Here is a 23,302-nt window from a genome sequence, read left to right on the forward strand (position 1 = left end):
ATATATATTGACAATTATACATACATATTATTTAATGATTATAAACGATAATAGTTTTGCAAGTAATCAGACGCATATTGAAATGTACTTTTTACTGTCTTGGTTGAGGATAAGAGGGTCATAAGAGGCGAATTGGAGATTGCATCCTTCCTACTTCCCCTTTCTCTTTTAGTAAATTAGGCACTTTTGTGAGTTCTTTCAGAAATAGCTCCCTGTGCTTTGGCTGCTTTCAACTCTACATTTGAGTGTCCTCCTTATATTCTTCAGCTTAAGTCAGAGTTGCTTTTTCATGAGAAGAGATACAGACATAAAGAAAGAGTGTGAGGTCTTTATCTAAATGTATTCTTTGTATTTTTTTTTTTATAGGACTGTGGCTCCCTGCTATCTGAAGGAGAGAACCAGGGCTGCTACCCTCTGGACGGACATGTGCTCTGCAAGAACTGTAACAGCAACCGCATCCAAGCTCTGACCGCCAAGGCCACCACCGACCTGTGAACCCTGTGTGACCTATGACCTCTGAGCAGCATCCAGACCCTCCCTCCAGAGTACATCGGCATCTGATATGTTTTCCCTAGTCGTATTTTACTATGCTTCAGTCCATTATAGTATTTATGCTGTTTGAGGCCAGTCTAATGCATTGAATTCATACTTCCTGATATTAACATAAACAGTCCTCAAAATGGATACCACTTTTTTAACCAGCTTATGTTTAACTTTATCTCTAGAATTTCATATATTTTCTACAAGCTATGAGAAGTAAGAGTTTGATATTATTAGCGCACGGCTTCTTTTTACACCATATAGCATCCAATGGTATATAATAATAAGTATATAATAGTGAACTGAAAGCAAGGCGCTCCCAGGTCTCAAGATGTCTGCTTCAGTGTTGGGAGTTTAAGTCTCATCTTTGACAATTTGCTGAATGTCTCTTCCACTCTTTACCCCTGTACTGCCTTGTACAGTCTCCTCACAACCAGATTTTACTGATTTCAGGTACAATGTATTTATAATGGTAAAAGTACTTGCCATTGGAGTAGCAGTGTAGTAGTCTCTTTGTTCAAGTTCTTGGTACAACTTTTTCATGCTTTAGATATAATCCTAAACATGTGATGCCTTATTTTGCCATATCTGAAAAACCACACAACATTGACATGAATATAATTTCAATGCATTACGGCTGGTCACAATCATACTATCCATATTTCCAAGCAGGGTCTGAAGGAGGTCTGTGTACACCCGCTTGCATTCCCTTCCCTTTGATATCCTATACTGTACTTTTGACTTTTGAACTCTCATAACCAGTCTAGTGCTGTTAAATGCTCCATCGGTATTATAATCTCATATGTACTCATCTTTTCGCACCGTTTCATCTCGAGTTCTGCTCCACATTTTGCGTGCACAATTGCTGAATTTTCCAGTCTGTGATCTAAAATAGTAATAGCAAAAACATGCCATTTGTGTGACACGTGTGCCCTGCAGGTGAAGTCGTGCGTGTGAGTTTGAGGAGCATTTTTCAAAACAACATAGTATTTTTAACTAGCTCCATTTACATTATTTGAGAGAAATAATAGGACGGGAACACCAAAGAGAGGCGTCTGTCAGCCCACTGTTGGGTTTAATAGGAGCGAAGAGTGTTACGGGCCACAGGGAATATTATAACAGCTACTATAAGTGTCAAACGCTGCCAATACCTTCCTATTTTTCCTTTATACTTTAACTGGTGCAGTGGTTCTCAAACATTTTACACCAAGTATGCTCAATATAAGAATATGTTGGCTTTAAATAAATCTACAGTATGGCATTTATTTAATTATTACCTGGGATCTAGAATACACACTTGTCATTGGTGAATCTGAGTTTAGATGGGTGTGACTGACAGGTGGATTAGCCAATCAGGGGCATGCATCATCTGTCCATATTAAACAAGGAAAAAAGAAAGAAAAATATCACAGGGGAATGAAAAACATCACGGATCTTTGCAGAATTAATGAGGGAAGCACTAAACTAGGTGACCTGTGACCTCCTTTGTTAAAAAATACTGTGACATTTAATTCTGGATCTGCCAGCCAATTAAATTAAAGCTGTTTTATTGCTTAAAAATACATAGGAAAACGTGCATCTGTACTGTGAGTAGGCTTGCCTCTCCACAGATGTGACCTGTAACTTGGCTTGGTAGTGTGTCACCTTCTCATCTCCATGGAGACAGATTATAGATAAGAATATAAGTTTACTGGCATACTATGGAACATTCCAGGCTAAACTTGGCCCTGTCACACTGTTTGAGAACTAGTGCTCCAGTTTGTTTATAGATTTCATTTTGAACATTTAGTATTATTCAGTCACACCACATCTATGCAACACTTAAAGCCCACTGCAGACACTTTATATGAAAGAGAAAAATACACTTTTTACCTGTACTGAAATATCCTCTGTAATCAGACTGGTACTGGTGGCGCTGCGTCACTCTAGAGTTTACCATGTTTTATAATTATTAGGTGAATAAGGGACCATACAAGCTGTTGTAATAAAAGATTTTATTCCATTTATATCCTTGGACCAATAGGTTACAAGGATTTGTATTATTTGATTCATTTTAATATATGCAAGTAGCATTTTGCATATTTCTAAAACTTTCTGGATATTTAGAAATACTGGTGGTAATTGTATGACTTCACCTTCTTTGGGAAGATGTGATTAAATGTTTTAAAATGAGTGGTACAGCAGCAGCACTCCTGCCACTTAGCAAGGAGGTTGTGAGTTCAATTCTCATTCTGGCCAAACCCAAGTATTTTATAAAATTGATCCTTTTGCCAAATTGAATGTTAGAGTAAATGTTGTATCATTGTGTGTCTTTCCATTGTTCAGTGCCCCTTTAAAGGCTCATATTGCTGATAATAGAAATAAGTGGAATAACTTGAAATAACTTTATATTTTCAACTCTAATTCTAATTAAATGCATGATTCCTCAAATTTAAAGGTCATATATTACTGAAATTTGACTCTGAGCTTTAAGCCATGTTAAAATGCTGTTTTCTGGAGTTGTGTTTTGTTTCATTCACACATGTTTGAGTAACACTTTATTATTAGTCTGTCTATATCTCCAAAGCTCAAAATGCTCTGTTCCACCTTGTGATGTCATGAAGCAGCAGTTTTAATGTTAACAGCTCCTCTTTACCTTTTGTTTAGTAGAGACTGGAAATTCTAGGGCTGAAATGATCCAAATGATTCTAGTGAAGGTGTGTGGAGTTTAAAAACACAGTGGAGCATCTCCTGTGTTGCCTCATGACATCACAAGATGGAACGAAAGATGGAGTGTTTTCAATTTGAGAAAAGAACACAACCTAATTAAGCTGGATTTGTGTGTCAAACATGAATGAAAAAAACAAAACAAAGCAAAACTCCAGGTATGTTGTTTTTGTTGTTTTTTTTAAATGAGGAAGCAACATTATAATCAAGATAGACAAAACAAAGACCAAAAAAAGACAAAACAAAGCATTGAAGCTGTGGAAAGAGATCTGTTTTTGTTGAATGGAAATTATAATATAAACATTGGTCCAACTTAAGAATTTGAGTTGCAAAATAAAATGTAAAAAGTATTTGAAACCAACTTTTTGTGTCAAACTCTGCAGAGGGGGAACACTTTGTTACTATGCTATAGCTGACTCTTCCTATAAACATACACTCAAATCCAAATCTGTTTCAGTACTATATATGCACTTCCCAAAATGACTGTAGCGTAGTCTGAAGGTGAGGAGGAGCGGGACCCTTTGTGGTGTTCACTATGTACAGAGCATGCAGCTGTCACTCAGTGTGTGCCTGCAGCGCCAGAGCACACGAGGTTACCAAACCCAAACTCTACGGCCCCGGGACATTTCACATCGATATTTTGGAGCGCATATTTTAGACGACCAGTTCAAGGGTCACGCACAAAATCCTATCGCAAAATAGGAGGGAGATATTGTATGTTGTGGCAAATGACTTTCAGATACTTTTTAGAGATATGAAAAAGTCATCAAGCCTCGATGTAAACAGCTCAATGCGGAGACAAAGAACTTCAACAATATAGTTTAGTGCTGCATCTACTTTATTAATGAATCAAAGACAATAGAATATGCACCAAATATGCTAATTTGGTGTCTGCAACAAATCTCAAATCAATAATGCTAACCAGCTTTGCTTTTTGAAATGAGTACACCCCCCTTCCCTGTCAAAAGTGTATTGTGAACACTGCTTGTGTCGCCCTCTCATAAAGCTGTTTCTAGGAACTAGTTGGACAGATATAAATACCTAATTCCTCCTGTCATGGTTTGAAAATCAAGTAGATCTGTACCTTAAACATAAAACAAACAAAATGTAGCAAAACATAAAGGTACAGTGGCACAGTGGTAAGGACTTTGTCACACAGTAATGAGGTCCCATGTTTGATCTCCATGTTGTCTAGGCCCTTGTAGCTTGTGTTCTTCCTGCATGTCCAGGTAAATGTCTTCCCACATGAGCCTAAAACATACACAACTGGTTATTCTCCAGCTAGCTACTCCTGACCAAGATCCTAACAGGTTACCCCAACAGCATTGATATGGGTCAAATGCAGATGACCATTACAACTTTAGTCTTTCCATTTTCCAACACCTTTTTCAGATTGTCTCCTCCCCTTACTGTAAGCAACTCAATGCAAGGATATGCATCACACACTTGAGTGTGTGATGCATATCTCTTCATCCTTTGTGACACACATCGCCTTACCTGATTACTGTTTGTTGGTCTCTACCATAAACGTCCATTATGCCCCATGTTGCTGGGCTTCCAGCGGAAGGCGTCAAAGAGCACTCATGTCGTCAACAATAACAACATGGACTCACAAGTGCACACTATGATCTGGCTTAACAAGAGCTAAGCATGTTTAGTCCTGCTCTGGTTGGGTTACTCAATGTATTCTGCAATAAGCAGTGGACAGAGGGCACTTTTAGCGTAGGAACACAACAGAAGAACTATTTCCTGCAGGCCATTTCTGAGCAGGTAGCCACTCTTTGTAATTGTGGCAAAGGTAACAATTGTCATTGTTAGCTTTCACATGTGGAACCATAATCTTAACCCATCAGCTGAAAGGATGTGAGTAGCTTCAGTGATGTGATTTCTTCCAGATGAAATCCCTCAAGACTGACCAAGAGTTTCAAATGGACATTGTATGAGCTGTAGGATTGAGTAACCTTCATATTATGTGGCCTATGCAGTGAATAGATATGAAAAACATTTTTGCAATAGACAAAGGCTGAAGGTCTGATGGAAATTATGCTCAAGAATTCTATATGTGTAAACATGAAAAAAAAAACATATTAATAACGTATCTTACATAATGAAATGTAAATTAGCAAAGTTAGTACCAAGCACTAAGTAGTTTGCACAATCTGAAATAAACATGCACAATTGACTCATTCGTATTTATTTGTAGAATAAGGACAGGTCCAAGAATGCTTCAAAATTGGCAAACTCAAAATCAAATAGCTTTTTTATATTTAAACCCTGATTTCAGCGTAGTTTGCATCACACCCCCTGACATGCGGAGTTTGACCATTCCTATATTTGTTTATGAAGACATCCATTGCATTTGTGACGATCTAAAACTTCAAAATGGTCTAATATGTTTGTTTTATATTGTCACTGTTCTCTGCTCTTGTATTGAATGAGTGTACTGTTGCCTGGTATTTCACTCTTGTTCACTTGTCTGGACCAAAGTTGATACAGATTTAGCCTGCGCCAGATCCATGTGTCTCCCTCTTCTGTTGTTCAGACGTTGGGTTTGGGAAGGGCCTGTAGTCAACGCTTTCTTCCTCCAATAAAGAGCTTTGCATCAGCCTCACGCCTCGCTGGTCCTTATTCATGTCAATTGTGTGAGTTTTTTTTTAGATTCTTAGCCCCTGGTTTTCCTTTAGCACCACCACAGAACAACAAAGAGCAGTTTAAAGCATCTGCCAAGTTTTATGTTTTAGAAATCATTTTGGTAGCATGGTTTTATGTGTTAAAGGTCCTATATTACGCAAAAAGACTCTTGTGCGCTTTAGGTCTTGCTATAATATTGTTACTACGTCAAACGCACCTGGAGTTTTAGAGTTTTGTTCATTCACACATGTTTGAGTAACACTTTATTATTAGTCTGTCTATATCTCCAAAGCTCAAAATGCGACGTTCCACCTTGTGATGTCATGAAGTGGTAGTTTTCAAGTTAACCACTACCACTTTTACCTATTTCTCAGTAGAGATTGGAATTTGGAGGGCTGAAAGTTTCCGAATGATTCTAGTGAAGGTGTGTGGAGTTTAAAAACACAGTGGAGCACTTCCTGATTGCATAAAGATAGCTAGGGTCAAAACAATAGCTATTTAAAGGTTCACATGTGACTTTTCTGATGGAGTGTCTGCCACCTGCTTGTCTCCATGGAGATGTTATTGCTTTTCGTAGAATGTTCCACAGTATGGCATTAAACTTGTCTATCTCCATGTTGATCAGCAGGTGATAGAACCAGGCAAAGTTATAGGTGTGATCTGTGGAGAGGCTAGCTCGCTCACAGTAAGAATGCATGTACTTGAATATGATGAGCAGGTTGCAGAAAAGTTACACACAGCCCCTTCAAGTAGCTGCACAAAAAGGCTGTTGTATTTCAAACCAACTTATGGCAGTACTTTTTGGTAGTACCAGTTGCAATAGTTAGTTGCAGTCGTAATAGTACTATCACAATACTAAAATTTCAAACTTAATTTTGATATTAAGGAATAGACTCAACACTCAATACTGATTCCAATACCACGGTAATTAAAAACACAGAGTGAAATACGGGGGTGGCAGCATCATGTTGTGGGGTTGTTTTGCTGCAGGAGGGACTGGTGCACTTCACAAGATAAATGATACCATGAGGAAAAAAACATTATGTGGATATACTGAAGCGACATCTCAAGACTTCAGCCAGGACCTTAAAGCTTGGGCACAAATGGGCCTTTCAAATTGACAATGACTTGAAGCATTCTGCCAAACTGGTTACAAAGTGGCTTAAAGGATAACAAAGTCGATGTTTTGGAGTGGCCATCACAAAGCCCTGATCTCAGTCCTATTGAAAATGTATGTGCAGACCTGAAGAGGCATGTGCCACCAAGAAGGCCTACAAACTTGGCTCAGTTACACCAGTTCTTTCAAGAAGAATGGGCCAAGTACAATTCTTGCCAACTATGTACAGTTTAAAGACAGTGGTACCAGAAACAAATGAAATGTGTGTAAACTGATGACAAAAAAAAATCCTTCTCTCATTATTCTGGCAGATATTTTTTTGATAATCCTAATTGAAGTTTAGTCTGATTTCATGTCACACAGTGAGGGAAAAAAACATGGGTTTTTATGTAGAGTATGTAAACTTCTGGTTTCGACTGTATCTAGTTTCAATACTCGTTTTAGTATCTAGTATCAAGTCTAAAAATGGCATTAATGGGTCCTTGTGTAATATGTCTTTGCCCCACGTACGCTACTTCCCCATTTCCACTGCTCTTGTGTTTCTCATCAGTTCACCACTGGGACTTTGATTACACTGGTACAAAACAGAGCTCAGCAAACTCTGTGAGCCGTGCACTGGGCCTACCCCGATGGAGTTGTTAGAATAATTTAGAGGCCGACTTTAAATCCCAAACATTTTTATTTTTTACAGTTGCCGTCCCGAGAGCCGCTTGATTTAATCCTTTCCATTCGTCATCTTTACTTCTGTTCTGTACTACAAATCAGCTCACAGTCACAGCAGTTCATTTTCTAAACTGATCAATTCAAATGGCATGGAAAATGTTAGAGGAAAGCTCATCTAATTGGTTAAATATACATTGTGGATCTAGTATCTATCTAGTTTATTAGTGATTTCCAAATACTGGTACAGGGCCCTAAATTGGGCCACAGTTAGTGAATGATAAAATATTTAATAAAGCACACACACACCAACAGCTTTTAATGTGCCTGTGCCAGGGTCTGCACCACATGCGGCGCTTTCATCCTTACACTGCGGCTCTGCGAGGTTTGGGAGAATAAATTGTAACTATTTAAATCAAGTGTATTTTATTTGTGTTAGTTCTTTTTAAATTGTAGTTTAAATTCGAAGATTATTGTGATCTTGAAATATTAAAATCAAATTTTATTTTATTATTTTTCATCGCTCAAAATAAGCGCCACACTCGTGGAACTATGTTAAAAACAAACAGCCCTCACAGACACAGTCCTGTGTGAAGATACAGCCCTGATCTGCAGACGCTGTGCAGAGGAAGGTCAGAGCACAAGTCTCTGCAGCACTTCATGGATTTCACAACCAACACACTATAGTTGTTTATAGAGAGCGTAAACGTAAAAAAACGTAAAAATATGTATGTATGTGTGTGTATATATATATATATATATATATATATATATATATATATATATATATATATATATATATACACACACACACACATACTTCTTTTCCAGTCATAGCTGGAATGCCACTCTGTCTCTGCAAAGATCATCTCTAATATTGGCAAATATAGGTTACATCTATGAAAACATTTTTAGAATAAAGTTCTATGTTAGACGGCTAACAGTATATTGATAGTGATAGTTCATGTGCTCACACCCAGGTCTGACCTTAAGGGTGGAGGCATTTCAGTGAATATATGTACACAAAGGGGCTTCAAATAGACTCTAAAGGAACAGAACACCTGACACTGACGGGTCAGTCCAAAATGCTGCTAAAGGTGTTTTAACAAAACAGTGAACAAAAGCCCTAGAATAGATGTACAGTATTAAAATGTGCATATGTTTATTTGTATCAATATTGGCATCAGTATCGTGTGAGTATCTTTCAACATCCTTACTCCTAAAATCTGCCCCATGATGTAAATTCAAAGGAACATTAGATAACCATTTGTCTGGTCCACAAATCAAAAAATAAATAAATGCTGACTATAGTGGGCTACTAACATAATAATGAGTTGCAGCTAAGGACCAAAAAAGTCTCAGACCTACTGCTTTGTCACAAAATGGGGATTATGTCTTGACCGGTGGCTGTTAACACTTTATGACTCACTAGATTTATTTGGATAGTTTTTACATCAACAGTTGTATAATGCACGGTTGTTGCACTTGTGTAAAGAATGGGTTTTACCTGATTGGACAATTTGGTGATGTTCATAATTTTCTTCCTGGTTGGACATGAACAGAGCCTTCAGTAATTCTAACTGTTACCTAGCAACCATACTGTACACAAGGTCCAAAGCTCACCTAATTAACACAACAAAACATGTCTGATATAGCTTTCTATTTTTGTTTAAACTGCAAGAACATATTCTCCCTGTATTCTGGATGGAATTTTGTGTATTGATAATATCGATAATTCCTTTTTTAGAATGCAGCTCTACTTCCTTTGCCTGGCAAGTACAAAATGATATTGCTCTATATTTTTTAATACAAAGGGATATATGAGTCTGGTCCCCACTCCCTCCATCAGGCTCAAAGCAGACATATTAGTTTTGATAGGGATACCCCATGCGTGCTTCTGAAACTGTCACTTAACTATAATAGTAGTATCCCATCAAACATAGTACTAATTGGAAAAACCTGGCATGCACTTTAAACAGCCTCGCCTACACCAGTGTCCTTCTGCACAAGGCTTTCATTCAGACCATCATTATGTTTTGCTGTATAATCTCTTCTTTTAGGATGCGGATAACGTCCCCATTTCCTGGTTATTTTTCCTCAAAGTGCTTGCGGCGCTCCCTGTGTGTGTGTATGTGCCATTACAACTACAAGAGAGCTCCAGCCCTGCAGCGCTTACCCAGGGCCCCGGCTTTAGCGCGCACAAATCTGCTGTTTACAAACAAATTGATGAGTGATGGCCCCTCTAGCTAACATCATGTACTCTCCATTTCTTCCTCCGCCTAAAACAACCTCAGCGCTCAACTCTCCGGGGGCCTGCTTTGGCATTTCTCTACGTCTTTTTCTTGTAATACACGGAATTATGGCCTGAATTATTTACCAGGGGAAGAGCAGAAATGGGCCCTCTATCGCGCATAATCTAGCACACTCCGATTTAGATGTAGCTGTCATATGGTCAGATTTACATAACATTACAATGTGGGTCGACATGGCACGGCTCACAGCTTAATGTTATTAGCTTGAAAGTGAATTCCCAGTGAGCATTTGCATCAGGAGCATTGATTTTGCGCGTCCTTGGCCGGGCTGGAGGCACTGATGTAATGAGTGAGTCAGAGTTGCCTGGTTGGATGCATCCCGGAGCGCATGTGCACACAGGGGGGAGGAGGGGGCGCTCTCCGGGTCAAGGACTATGCTCACATGGTACTGAGGAAAACACCAGGGCAACTTACCCAAAATCTCAATGTTGACTTTGGATCTTGTATGTCACATACAGACTGCTATAGCGTTCACTGAAGGGGTAGGATAAATTCAACTACTCTTCAGCCAATCAACTTTTTACTTTGAACAGAGAAGTCACTGGCTGAACCACATTCATATAAATGCACTCTTTCTGCCCCTTCTTCATACTAAGGTCAGATAATCCTGGGCAACCTGTCATGGGAGCCACTGTGCAATGCCCTGGACTGCATCTGCAGATGTTGAGGTTTGGTCAAGACCACCTTCGTTGGAAGATTTGATCTATATTTTGGGTGGTTAGAGGAAACCAGAGTGCCCAGAGGAAACTGGTGGAGAGAAACATGCAAACTCCACACAGAAAAACCTGGAACTTTTTTGCTGCAGTGAGAGTGTTTGCTGCCATATAATACTATTTCACCAATGTACCACCCTCCACAAGCAGAACCATTGCCCTCTTCAGCCTTTCCTCCTCTTCTTTGCTCCCAGTCCTCACATTTACATAGCAAACCCATATTTTTTAACTGTCAAATTAATTAAATAAAAATATTATTCATGCATGCACATTTATTAATACAATTATTTTGTGACTCACTCATGTTTATGTAGCCATATATATATATATATATATATATATATATATATATATATATATATATATATATATATATATATATATATATATATATATATATATATATATATATATATATATATATATATATATACATCAAACCCACTTTTAAATATAATTTGTCCAAAGCAACACATGTAAGTAAAAAAAGATTGTGCCATCTGCTGTTTCATTCATTCTGCCCTTAACTTCATGGTTCAACAAATGGTGCTTTAACTTGTGCACACAGCCCCAGCAGCTTCACTCACAATTTAATGAAATCATCTACTAAGACCCACAGAGCATGTTCTCTTTACTATGGCAAGGCAAGTTTATTTGTACAGCACAATTCATACACAACGTAATTCAAAGTGCTTTACAGAATAAGAAAGACATTAAAATCCCACAAATCAAAACATAAATAATCACAAATAATCATCATAAAATTAACATTAAAACAGAAGAGTGCAGAATAAACCCCTTCCAGTCATATGCACAGCTAAACAGAACTGTTTGAGTATGGATTTAAACATTGTTAAAGTAGAGGCCTGTCTCACATTTTCAGGAAGACTATTCCACGTTTTAGCTGCATAAAACTGAAACGCTGAGTCTCCATGTTTAGTCCTGACTCTGGGCACCAGCAGGATGTACCCGGTTTAGTACTATGTTGTCTTTTTTTAAAACATTTGGTGACAGGTGACTGAACAGTGACATCTTTGAGGGTTACAGTGTGTATGGCAGGTTTATTATTACTTGCTTTGGTGGGATAGTACTCCTGGTAAATATTTATCATAGTTACATCAGTTATGTGGGAGCTAAAGAGAAGAAAAGTACACAAATACAAAAGGTGACTGTGAGTTCTAAAAGTGAATCCCTCAATGTCATCAGCAACAACACTGCACAACACATTACACAATTTGTGCACAAGAAAAGAAGAAAAATCCTTTTAGCAAAATAAAGGTTAGCATTATTTGTTATTAGTCAAATCATTCCTTTTGTGCAATTTCAACAGGTTTTGGCCCTTGTTAACATTATGGTTGCAATATAACAGTTATGGAATTACCTCTAGTGTTATATCTGTGTAAACCTGGGTCCAACCAGGAAGTAAAATTAGTAAAATGTGAGAAAGTATGTTTTAGTGAAATGAGTAGTCTTATCTGTCATATGCACTTTAAATGTATATATTTATTACATTATTTGCATGATATAATGGCAGATTATACTGGTTATAGTTAGGTCCTGCAGGAGAGGAGAGATATATGATGATAATGAATCTGAGGTGCCTTGAGACTGTCCATAAGAAACACAGCGGGAGGAGAGTGACGCCCAGCTGTGCTAAGACCTCATACAGACTCTACTGTGGACATGGATCTCTACTATTTAAAGCATGTTCTGATCTATGCACAATTATTGGACTTGTGACATAACCTGCAGCATCAACTACACAACATGTTGAACGGCAGAAGGGCCTGTTTTCACTATTAAAGGTGCACTATGGAACACTTCTTAGGCAGGTGCAGGTTTCATATTTTCCTGTAGAGAAGGTCCATAGTACATCTTTTTTGTTGTCTGATGAGCCCCTCTACATTCAGTTCAAATCCAGTGTGAAAATCCTCCATCCTAACACAGGACGGCCCAAGTGACTGTCCTCATGAAAATTCTTGCAACATTCAGAACAAAATATATCATTTCTTTTACCTGAGATAATAACAGTTGAGTTGTTGATTCTGCAGAAATCTATGCTGTTTCATAGTCCTCTGTGTTATTTTTTCCACTTTTTTATCTGTAAACTGCCATGTTTGTTTTGACCAAATGGACCATGCGTCTCTCTGATTGGTTAATCCACCTGTCAATCATGCCCATTTGAACTCAGGAGATGGCACACAGTTCCAGACCCACATTTCTTTGTGAGAGTGTGTGGTTCTGGCTCACACACGACCTTTTGGTGGCTCTGCAGATGACTCTTACACTGATGACTGTCGGGGATTCATACTGTTGCTATTTGCTGCCTAAATTCTGAATGATATTTCTCTCTGTTACCTCTCAAGCCCGGTCAAACATGATCGTGCAATCAGATTTTTTATTAATTTTTTTTCAGTGACACATGTGAAAAAAAGGAGCTCATTGGTCACCAATGATTTATGAATAAAATTGAATTTATTTAGTTTAGTCCTTCACTCATTGATTGTATAGAAATCTGGAATATCTTTCAGCCTTTTATTTTTTCCGATACCAATTTACCTCTTTTAAAAAGTAAATTATGTTTTGTAAATTCGTTTTGTCCCGTATTGTGGCAAATTTTAGGCACAGTAATAGCACCTCCATGAAGACACAAGAGACCTTAAACCAAGTGACATACTGCTTCTTTTAAATATTATCAGCCTATATGTAATTATTTATATATATTTACTGGCCCACTCCCCTGAAAAAGAGATTCCAAATCTCAGGAATGTGCTGGTTAAATAATTATCAGCCTATAAGATGTTGTGATGTAATATAAGCCCCAGCATATTAATCCTGCCTGTGTGTTATACATTATGAACACGTTGCTGTTGAGTTCCTCCCTCCTTCCAGAGCTCATTGGACAGGTTCTCTTCTATGTTAACACCTCTGTCTGTACTGTGTGGACCAGATTAAAACATGAATGTTAATTGGTTTGGTATGGGCGTGTGAGCTCTAGCATGATGACTTCTGACACATCACATTCAGCCTGCTGCTGATTACTACTACTGCCTCATTACATTGGACAGACGAAACAGCAAATTCATTTACATTTGCTTCTACTTCACTTGTGAAATTTTGAAGTAACAACCTATTAAATCACCTCCAATGTGAGGCCACAGTAGCAACGCCAATGTGATTTTGTCTTGATTCCTGACATTATTAAGCCAAATGGTAAATTCAAACAACCTTTAGTTCCCTGTTTCTTCCCTCTGTGTTCCTCTGGACCAATCACAGGCCACTATACCTTTTCATCTCAATCATGTTCACTGCAGCAGTAGCATCATCATCTCCTCCTCTTCAATGATTTGCCCATAACAACATTACTAAATGTATAATTGTGTTTATCTAGTTTTCAATCAACCATTAACTGGTCGACTGGTTGTACCAAGTCAGGAGCTACTGAAAAGAACCAGGCGTTCTTAGGCTAAGTAACAATATTACTCAATTATTTTTGAATAATTGAGTGAAATAAAGCTCCCTCTATCTACTTCTGTGCCAGTCAAAATAGAGGAAATAGAACAAGTTCATTTTAAAGTCTGTAACATTCCAAACTTATTTCTCATTTTTCCTAACACATTCCTAATATTCTAGTTATTCACTGTGATACTTTTCACAACATTTAGAGGATAGAATTGAGTTTTGCCATCACTGTATGCTGACAAACAACTAGAATGCTAACCATGCACTCTAGTTGTGCACTCTAGACTAAAAAATGATTAATAATTAGATGCAAACAGCACACAGTGTTTTTACTTTGAACATGATTTTCAATATATATTTACTGGGCCAAAACATATTTTACTTTATTACATGAAAAAAATCCAGTACAGCCCCTTTAAGAAGTTAAGCACAAAATATTCACTCTTCCCAAACCTCTGGACTTGAATGTTTTGCAAAAGGCAGTAGTGCTTTAAGGGCAGTGTCCAGGCTACTGTTGCTTCTTAGGGATTCTACATGACTCCCACACATTTGAATAGGAGCTGATTTGCGTTTCATATCATGCTAATGCTGACACAACGGTTAATGTCTATTTCTGTAGTCTGCTCTTTTAAGCACCTCACATTTGCCTTGATCAATAAACCAACATGGGGTTTCAGTCAGGGCTAACCTCAGCGGCTGCTGCCAAAGTGCTCTTCTCTGCTTTAAATAATGCTCATCTGAAAGAAATGCAATCAGGAGAAAGGCAGACTACGTGCACCAGCCTCGGACCTCTGCACCGGCCCCATCTCGCAATGGGAAAAAACAGATGTCCCACCAAGCATCAAGTTTAGAGGCACAATCAAACAGCCAGAAATCTTATAGTCTTCCTCAACTAAAGAAAAAGAATACTTTCCACTTGTGGCTGGAGTTTAATTTTATAAGATAAAAAAATAAAAATAAAAATTCAATATTCCAATAGAAGTTTAGATGAATCTGACTTTGGGACAAAAAACTGACCAACAGCTGGACCAAGATTAATTTACTAATAAAAATGTTGAGACAGGCTTCATGACGTAATAAGTAGCCTACCAGGCCCTAAATCAAGCCAGTACCATTCCCTTAAACAATATACATCCCAGCGAGAAGACTGGACAAAAGAGAATATATATAAAGATATATAAACAGAAAATAAACAGAAAATACTGATTTCTCTCCAGCGCTGAAAGGTCAGTAGGTCAGTGATGGCAACGAATTATTACATATCTGTTTTGCCACCTGCTGATGTAAACAAAGGTAAACTCCAAAGGAAACATGCATTAACTGCCCAAATATCAGTATTCAACCACTTTTAGGAACATTTTTTATGACTGAGATCGCATTTATTAAGCCTATAGTTCCTAGGCTGTTTTTTGCAGTGTATGGGTCTCTCCTTCACCCTACTCCTGCGTGTCTGCCCCCACACGTGCTCTCTGTACTCCCTGATCTGAATGCACCCCGTCGGAAACTGCAGATCCAGATAATTCCGGAGACTTTGTGGACTTATCGTGGGTGCGTGGGGAAGGTAATGCGCTTCTCAGTGAGGCAGCCCCTCTTTGAGCTGTCACCCCCCTGACCCGAGGCTGGGAGGCACAGGCTCGACCGGGGTTTAAAAGCAAAGCCACGTCTCGCTGTGAAGTAGCTCCTTCTCACACTATATGGAACACTGCAGGACTGATAAACACATAAAGGATAATACACAGATGCACATATGATCTAGTAGTTCTACCAGGTGAGTTGTAAATAGATAATTGCAAAGTGCGGGGAACAGATTCTTGAATAGATACGGAGGATATAGAGACAGAGGGGGATGATGCTTCACAGCTGAAACAGAAAAAGTGGAGAGTGCTTTTAGTGCATATACATGGGATGCTTGAGAGGTGAATGGTTGTCATGTTACTTTCTTCTCTAACACAAAAATACCTAGAATGTAAAAGCAGGTTGAGAGGCAAGCTGACAGTGAGGGACAGATATAAACTTACAAGATGGGAGCTTAAGCAGAGCATTTTAAAATAATATAGTAAACGACTTTTAATATGATCTTCTACTGTGAAATTTATATTGAGTATTTGTGGTTTGAGTTCATGGGTCAATTTAAAGTGATTCAAGGTGCTGTCTTATTTCCTATAGGGGCTGAGTGAAGAGGAAGCCCCACCTCCTCTCCTGGTCCTGGTGGATGACCTACTGCGGCTCTGTGTTTCCATGTGAACACCGCTCACAAAAAAAAAAACACTGCGTCCAAACAAACAGGATAATTTCAAGCAATTTTGCACTTCATCCAAGCTGTGCTCCGATAACAGCAGCAGCTCAATTAAAACATAAACACAATGTGCTAAAACATGACATAACAGTTACTGTCGTCTATACTGTCTCTGCTGTTCACTTCAGCTGCAATAGACTACAGTGGACATTGTTTCCTTATACTAAGTTTAGATTATAAGTCATTTTTAGTGCATTCATGTTTGAGTTCAGCATGGTGAAATAGAATTGACTTTATTAACATGGTTGAAGTTTTTTTGGTGAGGGCAATTTAACTCACAACCATCATCACAACACCCCTGCAATTGTGTTTTGTATTATTCACGCATGTTGGAGGAACTCAAAAGACCCACTGTATGATGTCATCAAGTGGTAATACTTCTATTCTCCAGCTGTTTGAGTGTCTTATCTTATCTAACAAATTCACCAGACCCATTCTGATCATTCCATTTCACAAACTTGCTATCAATAAAAGTTTTTAGCCTCATTTAAATCGCTTTTTTCTTTTTATTTTGTTTATGATACCATGGTGACACATGAATTGGGGGTGGAGAGTTGGGAAAGACATTTAGCAATTTGTCAATCTCACAATGAATCATTTGTTTTTTTTCTCAAACATTTACACACCAGAAGAGCTACTGTCTCTTTTATTTCCGAGTGAGCTCTCTGACTCTGAGTCCTCTCTCACATGTGCAGCTTCAGTCGTGGCCAGATCTTCCTACACACAGACGAGTCACACAGGGCCTGCCCCTCATTCCGAGTCCCGATAGATTTATCATTTATGTCTGTCAATCCACAATTTTCATAAACACATCTCAGTGACGGCACAAAGACATCATGATGTTAATATACTACATGTGTCTCGTGTCTTTGCCTCACAACATGAGTTACTGTTGATAAAGAGAGAAGTTTTTTTATTTTATTTATTTCGCTGGTCGAGTGAATGACCTGTGAACGAACCGCAAATGTGCTTGTGTCTTGTCTCACGCGCTAATTATTTACGCATTGATTTGAAGTTTTCCTCCACTTATTGGACACAAATATCATGATAATGAAGTGAAACTAACCTAGCTTAAAATATTTAGGTCTATAATGAATAAATCAAAGTGTTATGTTGAAGTAATCATTTGTAGACCATCCTAGTACATGTTTAGGAGCCTGGTGTGACGCTACCAGATCATTTATAATACATAATCCATAAATGTAATCACACTAGCTAACTGGAATACGTTAAAATGCACTAGAAAACTGGGAAAATGTTTATAATGTTCAAAAGGTTTCTGGGGGATCTCCTCTTGATCATTATTCGTGCTTATTTGTTGTGGCTTTTCATTCTCAGCTTGTATAAAAGCCTTCGTACTTCACTGTCTGATGTGGGTATTACAGACAGATTTAGTGCATCATGTTGTGGAATGTTAATAATCAATAGCCCGCGTGGGACTGAAGCAGCGAGGGCCTCCGAGAAAAATTTTGCTTAGGGCCCCTTGAAGGTTAGATCCGGCTCTGGTCACAGCTCAGGGCTTATGTTTATTGATGGACATGACCCTCTGAACTCTTTTGGATGTCAGAGCTCAGGAGCTCGCTGGAAATAAAGCAATACCTCCTCAAGTGTTTTCCTTTGGCTCTCGAGTGGTCAACTGGTCACGTTTAGTTAGTCCCTCATTAAACCCAGGCACTGCTGTGTTTGGATGAAGGTGCATTTGAATAGTGGGGGTCGTCTCAGCGCTATCAGATCATTTAAAGGTCCTGTACGCTATTTTTCCCCCACGTATTTAAGCAAAATGCATCTTGCCCCAGTTCAGATATATTGTGTAAGCAGCTCTTTGGGTCAAAATAAATCCACTGTGTGTAATTTGACACATTATTATCTCATGGCAGCACTGTTGTAAAATAGTCTGCGCTCGTGCTTTACATAAGATCTAGGTGTGACTGTTGTATCACGCACGGTGGAATTATCTCCTCTTTGTGTCCGTGCAGGTCTTGACATTGAAATTGCATTTGTCACATACTGTGCTTCTTTTAACAAGCACAAGCAAACTCTTGTGAAATAATGTTGACTTTTGTGTCGTTTTTGTGCTTGTGGACGTGGAGATGCTATTGTTTTGCCTAGAATGTTCCACAGTATTGCATTAAACATATCCATTCAGTTACAGGTGTTTTATTGCTCAAAAATACCTTTAAATATACATTGATATTAAGGTTTACTTGATCCCTATAGCCGAACCTGTTCACTGCATTTGACCCGTCCTTCAGTGTGGTTGGATCTTGAGCGAGGCTAGATCAAGACTCTCTGTACTTTTTATACAGATTTATCAGTCCATGTCAGATCCATGTTTTTTTGCAATCAAAGCCATGTTTTTTTTCAGATTTACAAAATAAAATCTAATTCATCTCAGATTAACAGTTTAGTACTTCGCTCATTGATTCTGCAGATATCCGTCATGTTTTTTAGCCCCCTGTGATATACATTTTTTTTTTCTTTATTATTTCCAATACGACGGATCATGCATGTCCCTGATCCACTAATCCACCTGTCAATCACCGTGTATTTGAAAACTCGGAGATTCACCGGTGACCAGACTCACATCTTCATAAAGTATTGAAGAAGTGTGTACTCTGGATCTCAGGTAAGCATTTTGTAGTTTGATGTAGGAAATTGGAGATCCTTTGTAGAGAAATGGAGAAATACACTGCCTGGTCAAAAAAAAGTCGGCACCTGGATTTAACTAAGCAAATAGGTCCTCCCCTCCTGCAGTTGGTCAGGTCTATGTTCAGCAACAGTCTGTGCTCAAAGAATGAAGTCAGCTGACACCTGAATATACTGAATGACCAGGTTATTCCATCAGTGGATTTTTTCTTCCCTGATTCATCAGGCTCAAATTGTGACAGAGTGGTTCAGGAGCATGAGACATCATTTTCACACATGGATTGTCCACCACAGAGTCCAGACCTTAACCCCATTGAGAATCTTTGTGCTGGAGAAGACTTTGTGCGGGGGTCAGACTCGACCATCATCAATGCAACATCTTAATCTTGTGACATTGCAGAAGCGAAATCGAAACAATGTCACAGCAAATGTGATGTAATCAAAGCCCCAGGGTGATTCAGGAATTGAACCTGTGACCCCCCCGCTGTGCTACCACGCAATGGTGAACTTGCCTCTACAGAGATCAAACCTGTAATTTAACCTGATGGCTATAGATAGGTTTAATGCCATACTGTGAAACACTCCAGGCAATAACATTGTCATGGAGACAGGCAGATGGTGGACTGACCCTCTATGAGAAACATAGAGCTCCTTTAAAGTCACTGGAGTTACTTCAACATGGCTGCAATATTCAAATTCAGCGGGTGAATGCTGGAGATTTGGCCTTTACTCCTGGTCTGATGTTATTAGAAATTTGCACTGAATCCCTTGAGTGTAAATTATTTGATCACACATGAAAAGTAAAAAATCCAGCCAGGATTCAAACTTAAAACCAGGATCATTGGACACAGAACAAAGCCAGTCGAGAATAAATAATTCACCAACCCAACTTGTGTCATTCTCTTTTTCCCTTGTTACAGTTTTGCTCCAACTCTGTATTTTTGGTTTTGAAATCTCAGACTTTTTGGATGTTCGATGCCGAGACACGTGCTAAAACAAATGAGCAAATCAAAGCAGCGCAGGCTGAGAGATTCTGACATCTCGGCCGCACATTTCATCAGCCTTCACCGAACGAGAGAGCCCCACATCCTACATTTCCCATAACTTTATAGATGGTTAGCGGTTTTATATCTCGCAAGAAAAGTATCAGAAAAGACACTGACGGCTGATAGGAGATATACTAAAGCTGGAGAAATACTCTTTAAGGTTTAGTATAGAGAGGTTCTGAAATTGTTCAAATCCAGGACATAGTGGCAGAGTGGTTAGCAATTCTAGCAATTTGTGTTACTTTTATAATAACCACACCCAATTAGCCTTTATGAAGCTCTGAGGAAGACTTGATTCACAATGAAAATCACAGTTTATTATTTCAAAGTGTTGAAATGCCCTAAATGCTTGGCCCCTTTAACTGAACAGGAAAAAACGAACCCATTTTGAAAAAGAAGGATATTTGCCACAATGTAATAATCTAAATGAACGGTGAGCTGCTGAAAAAAAAAATAAAAGATGTGATTTATTATTAAAAAAAAGAAGTTTCTAGTTCACTAACAGTAAGTGATGAAACACAGCTGTAAACCACAACCTCCATTATGATGAAACTGTCCAGCATCTGCAGTACAAGTACTACACTACTGCACTAAAAGCACTAAAAGCACAGTACACTACAGTACAAACAGTACAGTATATGCACGTCTCATTTGTGCATTGAATGAATGTTTCTGTTTTTCTAAATTAAGGTTTATTGGACAGTTTGCAAGTAAATGTATCATTGTACTGTCTAGAGAAGTATATCCTCTGCATTTGACCCATTGTTCCACCAGAGCCTCAGAGTGACCTGTCAGGAGCAGTGACCAAGCGCAGTGTGGTGTCCATGGGATGGATTTCCTGATCTCAAAGGTTTAATATTATGCAAAATTGACTGTTGTGAGCTTTAAGCCATGTTAAGCTGTATTTCATTCACACATGTTTGAGTTGAGCTTTTTTATTTTCTCTAAATGCTCTTTTCCACCTTGTGATGTTATGAAGCGATAGTTTTCAAGTTAACAGCTAATCTTTACCTTTTGTTTAGTAGAGATTGGAAATTCCAGGGCTGAAATTATCCAAATGAATGAGTTATTTTCTGTTTGAGAGAAGAACTCAGGTTAAATACACAGAATTTGTGTGTTAAACATGTGCGAATGAAACAAAACACAGCTCTGGGTATGTTTTCTTCAAGAGGAAACAACATTATAACATAGATCTGAAAATAACATAATATGGGCCTTTTAAACTCAAATTATGCTCAACATCGTCAGGATTACCTTTGTTCTGGGGCTGATGGAGGAAACTGGAGTATAAATCCATACAGACACAAGGAGATTAATGGAAACTTCACACAAGGATCCACATGGGACCTTCTTGCTGTGAGGTGTGAGTCATTGTACCATCTCGCTGAAGTGAATTTGATTAGGAGTGCTTTTTTCTACTTTAATATTATAGAAAAAATACATGGAGTTATATTTGTGAAGGTCTATGTATAGCCACGTTATTGTGATCTATATTGAAATTGAAATGAATTGCATTGGCCATATGACCTTAGGTGAAAGTGACTGTTCCGTTGGTCCACATGTGCTTGATACCTGTGTCTGTTAACCTGTCATACCCCCCTCTGCCCCTCTCTGCCCCTCCCTGCCCCCTCTCAGCTCCTCAGTGTGGTCCTGCTGCTGGTGCTGGTGCTGGTGGTGGGTCGGCAGCTGTGATTAAGGGGATTTAAGGAGGATTTTCAGGATTAACACTCCCACATTTGTGTGTAAACAGCTCAATGTCACAGGTTGTGTACAATCATGTCCATTCACTTAACTGTGAGTGGATTAAATCAGACGGCGTCAACAGGGCGTATGGAAAATAGGTCTCATCTAAGTGGATATTTTATTTTGTTACTAATGTTGCATAAACAGAAGTCTCAAGTAGTAAATTATTGAATAAGTACAATCGCATGTAATCAGTTAGTTTTAAGTAAAATGTCTGACTCTTGTGCAAAAAACATACTCAGAGTTGTGTTTTGTTTCATTCACACATGTTTGAGTAATCCTTTATTATTAGTCCAGCTACACCTCCAAACCTCAAAATGCTCTGTTCCAGGTAGTTTTCAAATGAACAGCTCCTTTTACCTTTAGTTCAGTGCAGACCGGCAATTTCAAGGCTGAAATGATCCAAATGATTCTAGTGAAGGTGTTTGGAGTTTAAAAACATAGTGAAGCGCTTCCTGTATTACCACATGATGACATCACAAGGTGGAACAAAGTGTCTTCTGTTTGAGAGAAGAACTCTAAATATGCAGGGTTTGTGTGTTCAACATGTGTGAATCCAGGTTTGTTTGTAACGAGGAAACAGCCTTATAAGAAAATAGCGTGCTTGGGTAAGTAAATATTAAAAATCCTCGTACAAAACTCTAGGAATGAACATTTAAAAACATGTGCAGAAATCGATAGAATGGAATTACACTCCACTTGAGCTTAGACTGTATGAAACGGCCTTGCGAGTTAGCCTTCACTGGGCCATCTGCGTTTGTAATTGTTATAATGGCAGTATCACCACAAGACCTTGTGAGAATCAGTGCAAATATATGGTAAAGCACACATGTTCAGATTAAGCATCAATTAGCATTAGTGCGACATACACACAGAGCAGAGATCAAGGTCAGGGGAGAACAGATTTTATGGTAGGCCTATTACTTAGGTGGGTGGAACTGCACAATGGCCCCCAAACAGCATGTTACCCTAGGCCCCTACATTGCTGGAAACTGCCCTGGGTTTAGCAGGTGAAGTAAGTGTAAGTTAATAGTAAATATCTTTTGGGTTTACTTTATTTGTCAGTGGTTTATAGAGTAATCGGCAGCTGATTATGTCTGCGATAGCTTTAGTTTAAGCTGTATTTGATCCATCACTGGAAAAACATACACATCATAACATCATGAAATGACTTTAGATGAAACAGGCTGTACCCATTTTTCATATAATCTATTTCCTATTGTAAATGTAGCTGTAATTATAAAGCATTTTAGTTGTCCATAAACCTGGAGGTAAGGCTGGTATGCACTCAGCAGTGATGTCCACTCTGGTTTCTGAAAAATTGTGAAAAGCACTTATAAACTGGGATGTGAGGAACAAGACTGGATCACTGCAAAGAATGTAATATGAACTAGTTCTATTTTCACATTTTAACATGGTCAAATCAGGTA

At 38.5% G+C, this 23,302-nt stretch overlaps 2 protein-coding genes across 3 annotated transcripts in view; one reads left to right on the forward strand and one right to left on the reverse strand.

The window, feature by feature from the left end:
* Positions 1 to 5,857, forward strand: part of lpp (LIM domain containing preferred translocation partner in lipoma) — a 154,127-nt gene extending 148,270 nt beyond the window's left edge. For both annotated transcript variants that reach the window (XM_033964915.2, XM_033964916.2), the window contains one exon: positions 367 to 5,857. In XM_033964915.2, the coding sequence (XP_033820806.1) occupies positions 367 to 495 (129 nt within the window). In that variant the 3' untranslated portion in view covers positions 496 to 5,857. The remainder of the gene's footprint in view (positions 1 to 366) is intronic.
* zbtb11 (zinc finger and BTB domain containing 11) overlaps positions 1 to 23,302 on the reverse strand; it is a 505,104-nt gene that overhangs the window by 378,833 nt on the left and 102,969 nt on the right. The window lies entirely within an intron of this gene.

This window comes from Periophthalmus magnuspinnatus, chromosome 4 (assembly GCF_009829125.3).
Source record: "Periophthalmus magnuspinnatus isolate fPerMag1 chromosome 4, fPerMag1.2.pri, whole genome shotgun sequence".
NCBI classification, from domain to species: Eukaryota; Metazoa; Chordata; class Actinopteri; order Gobiiformes; family Gobiidae; genus Periophthalmus; species Periophthalmus magnuspinnatus.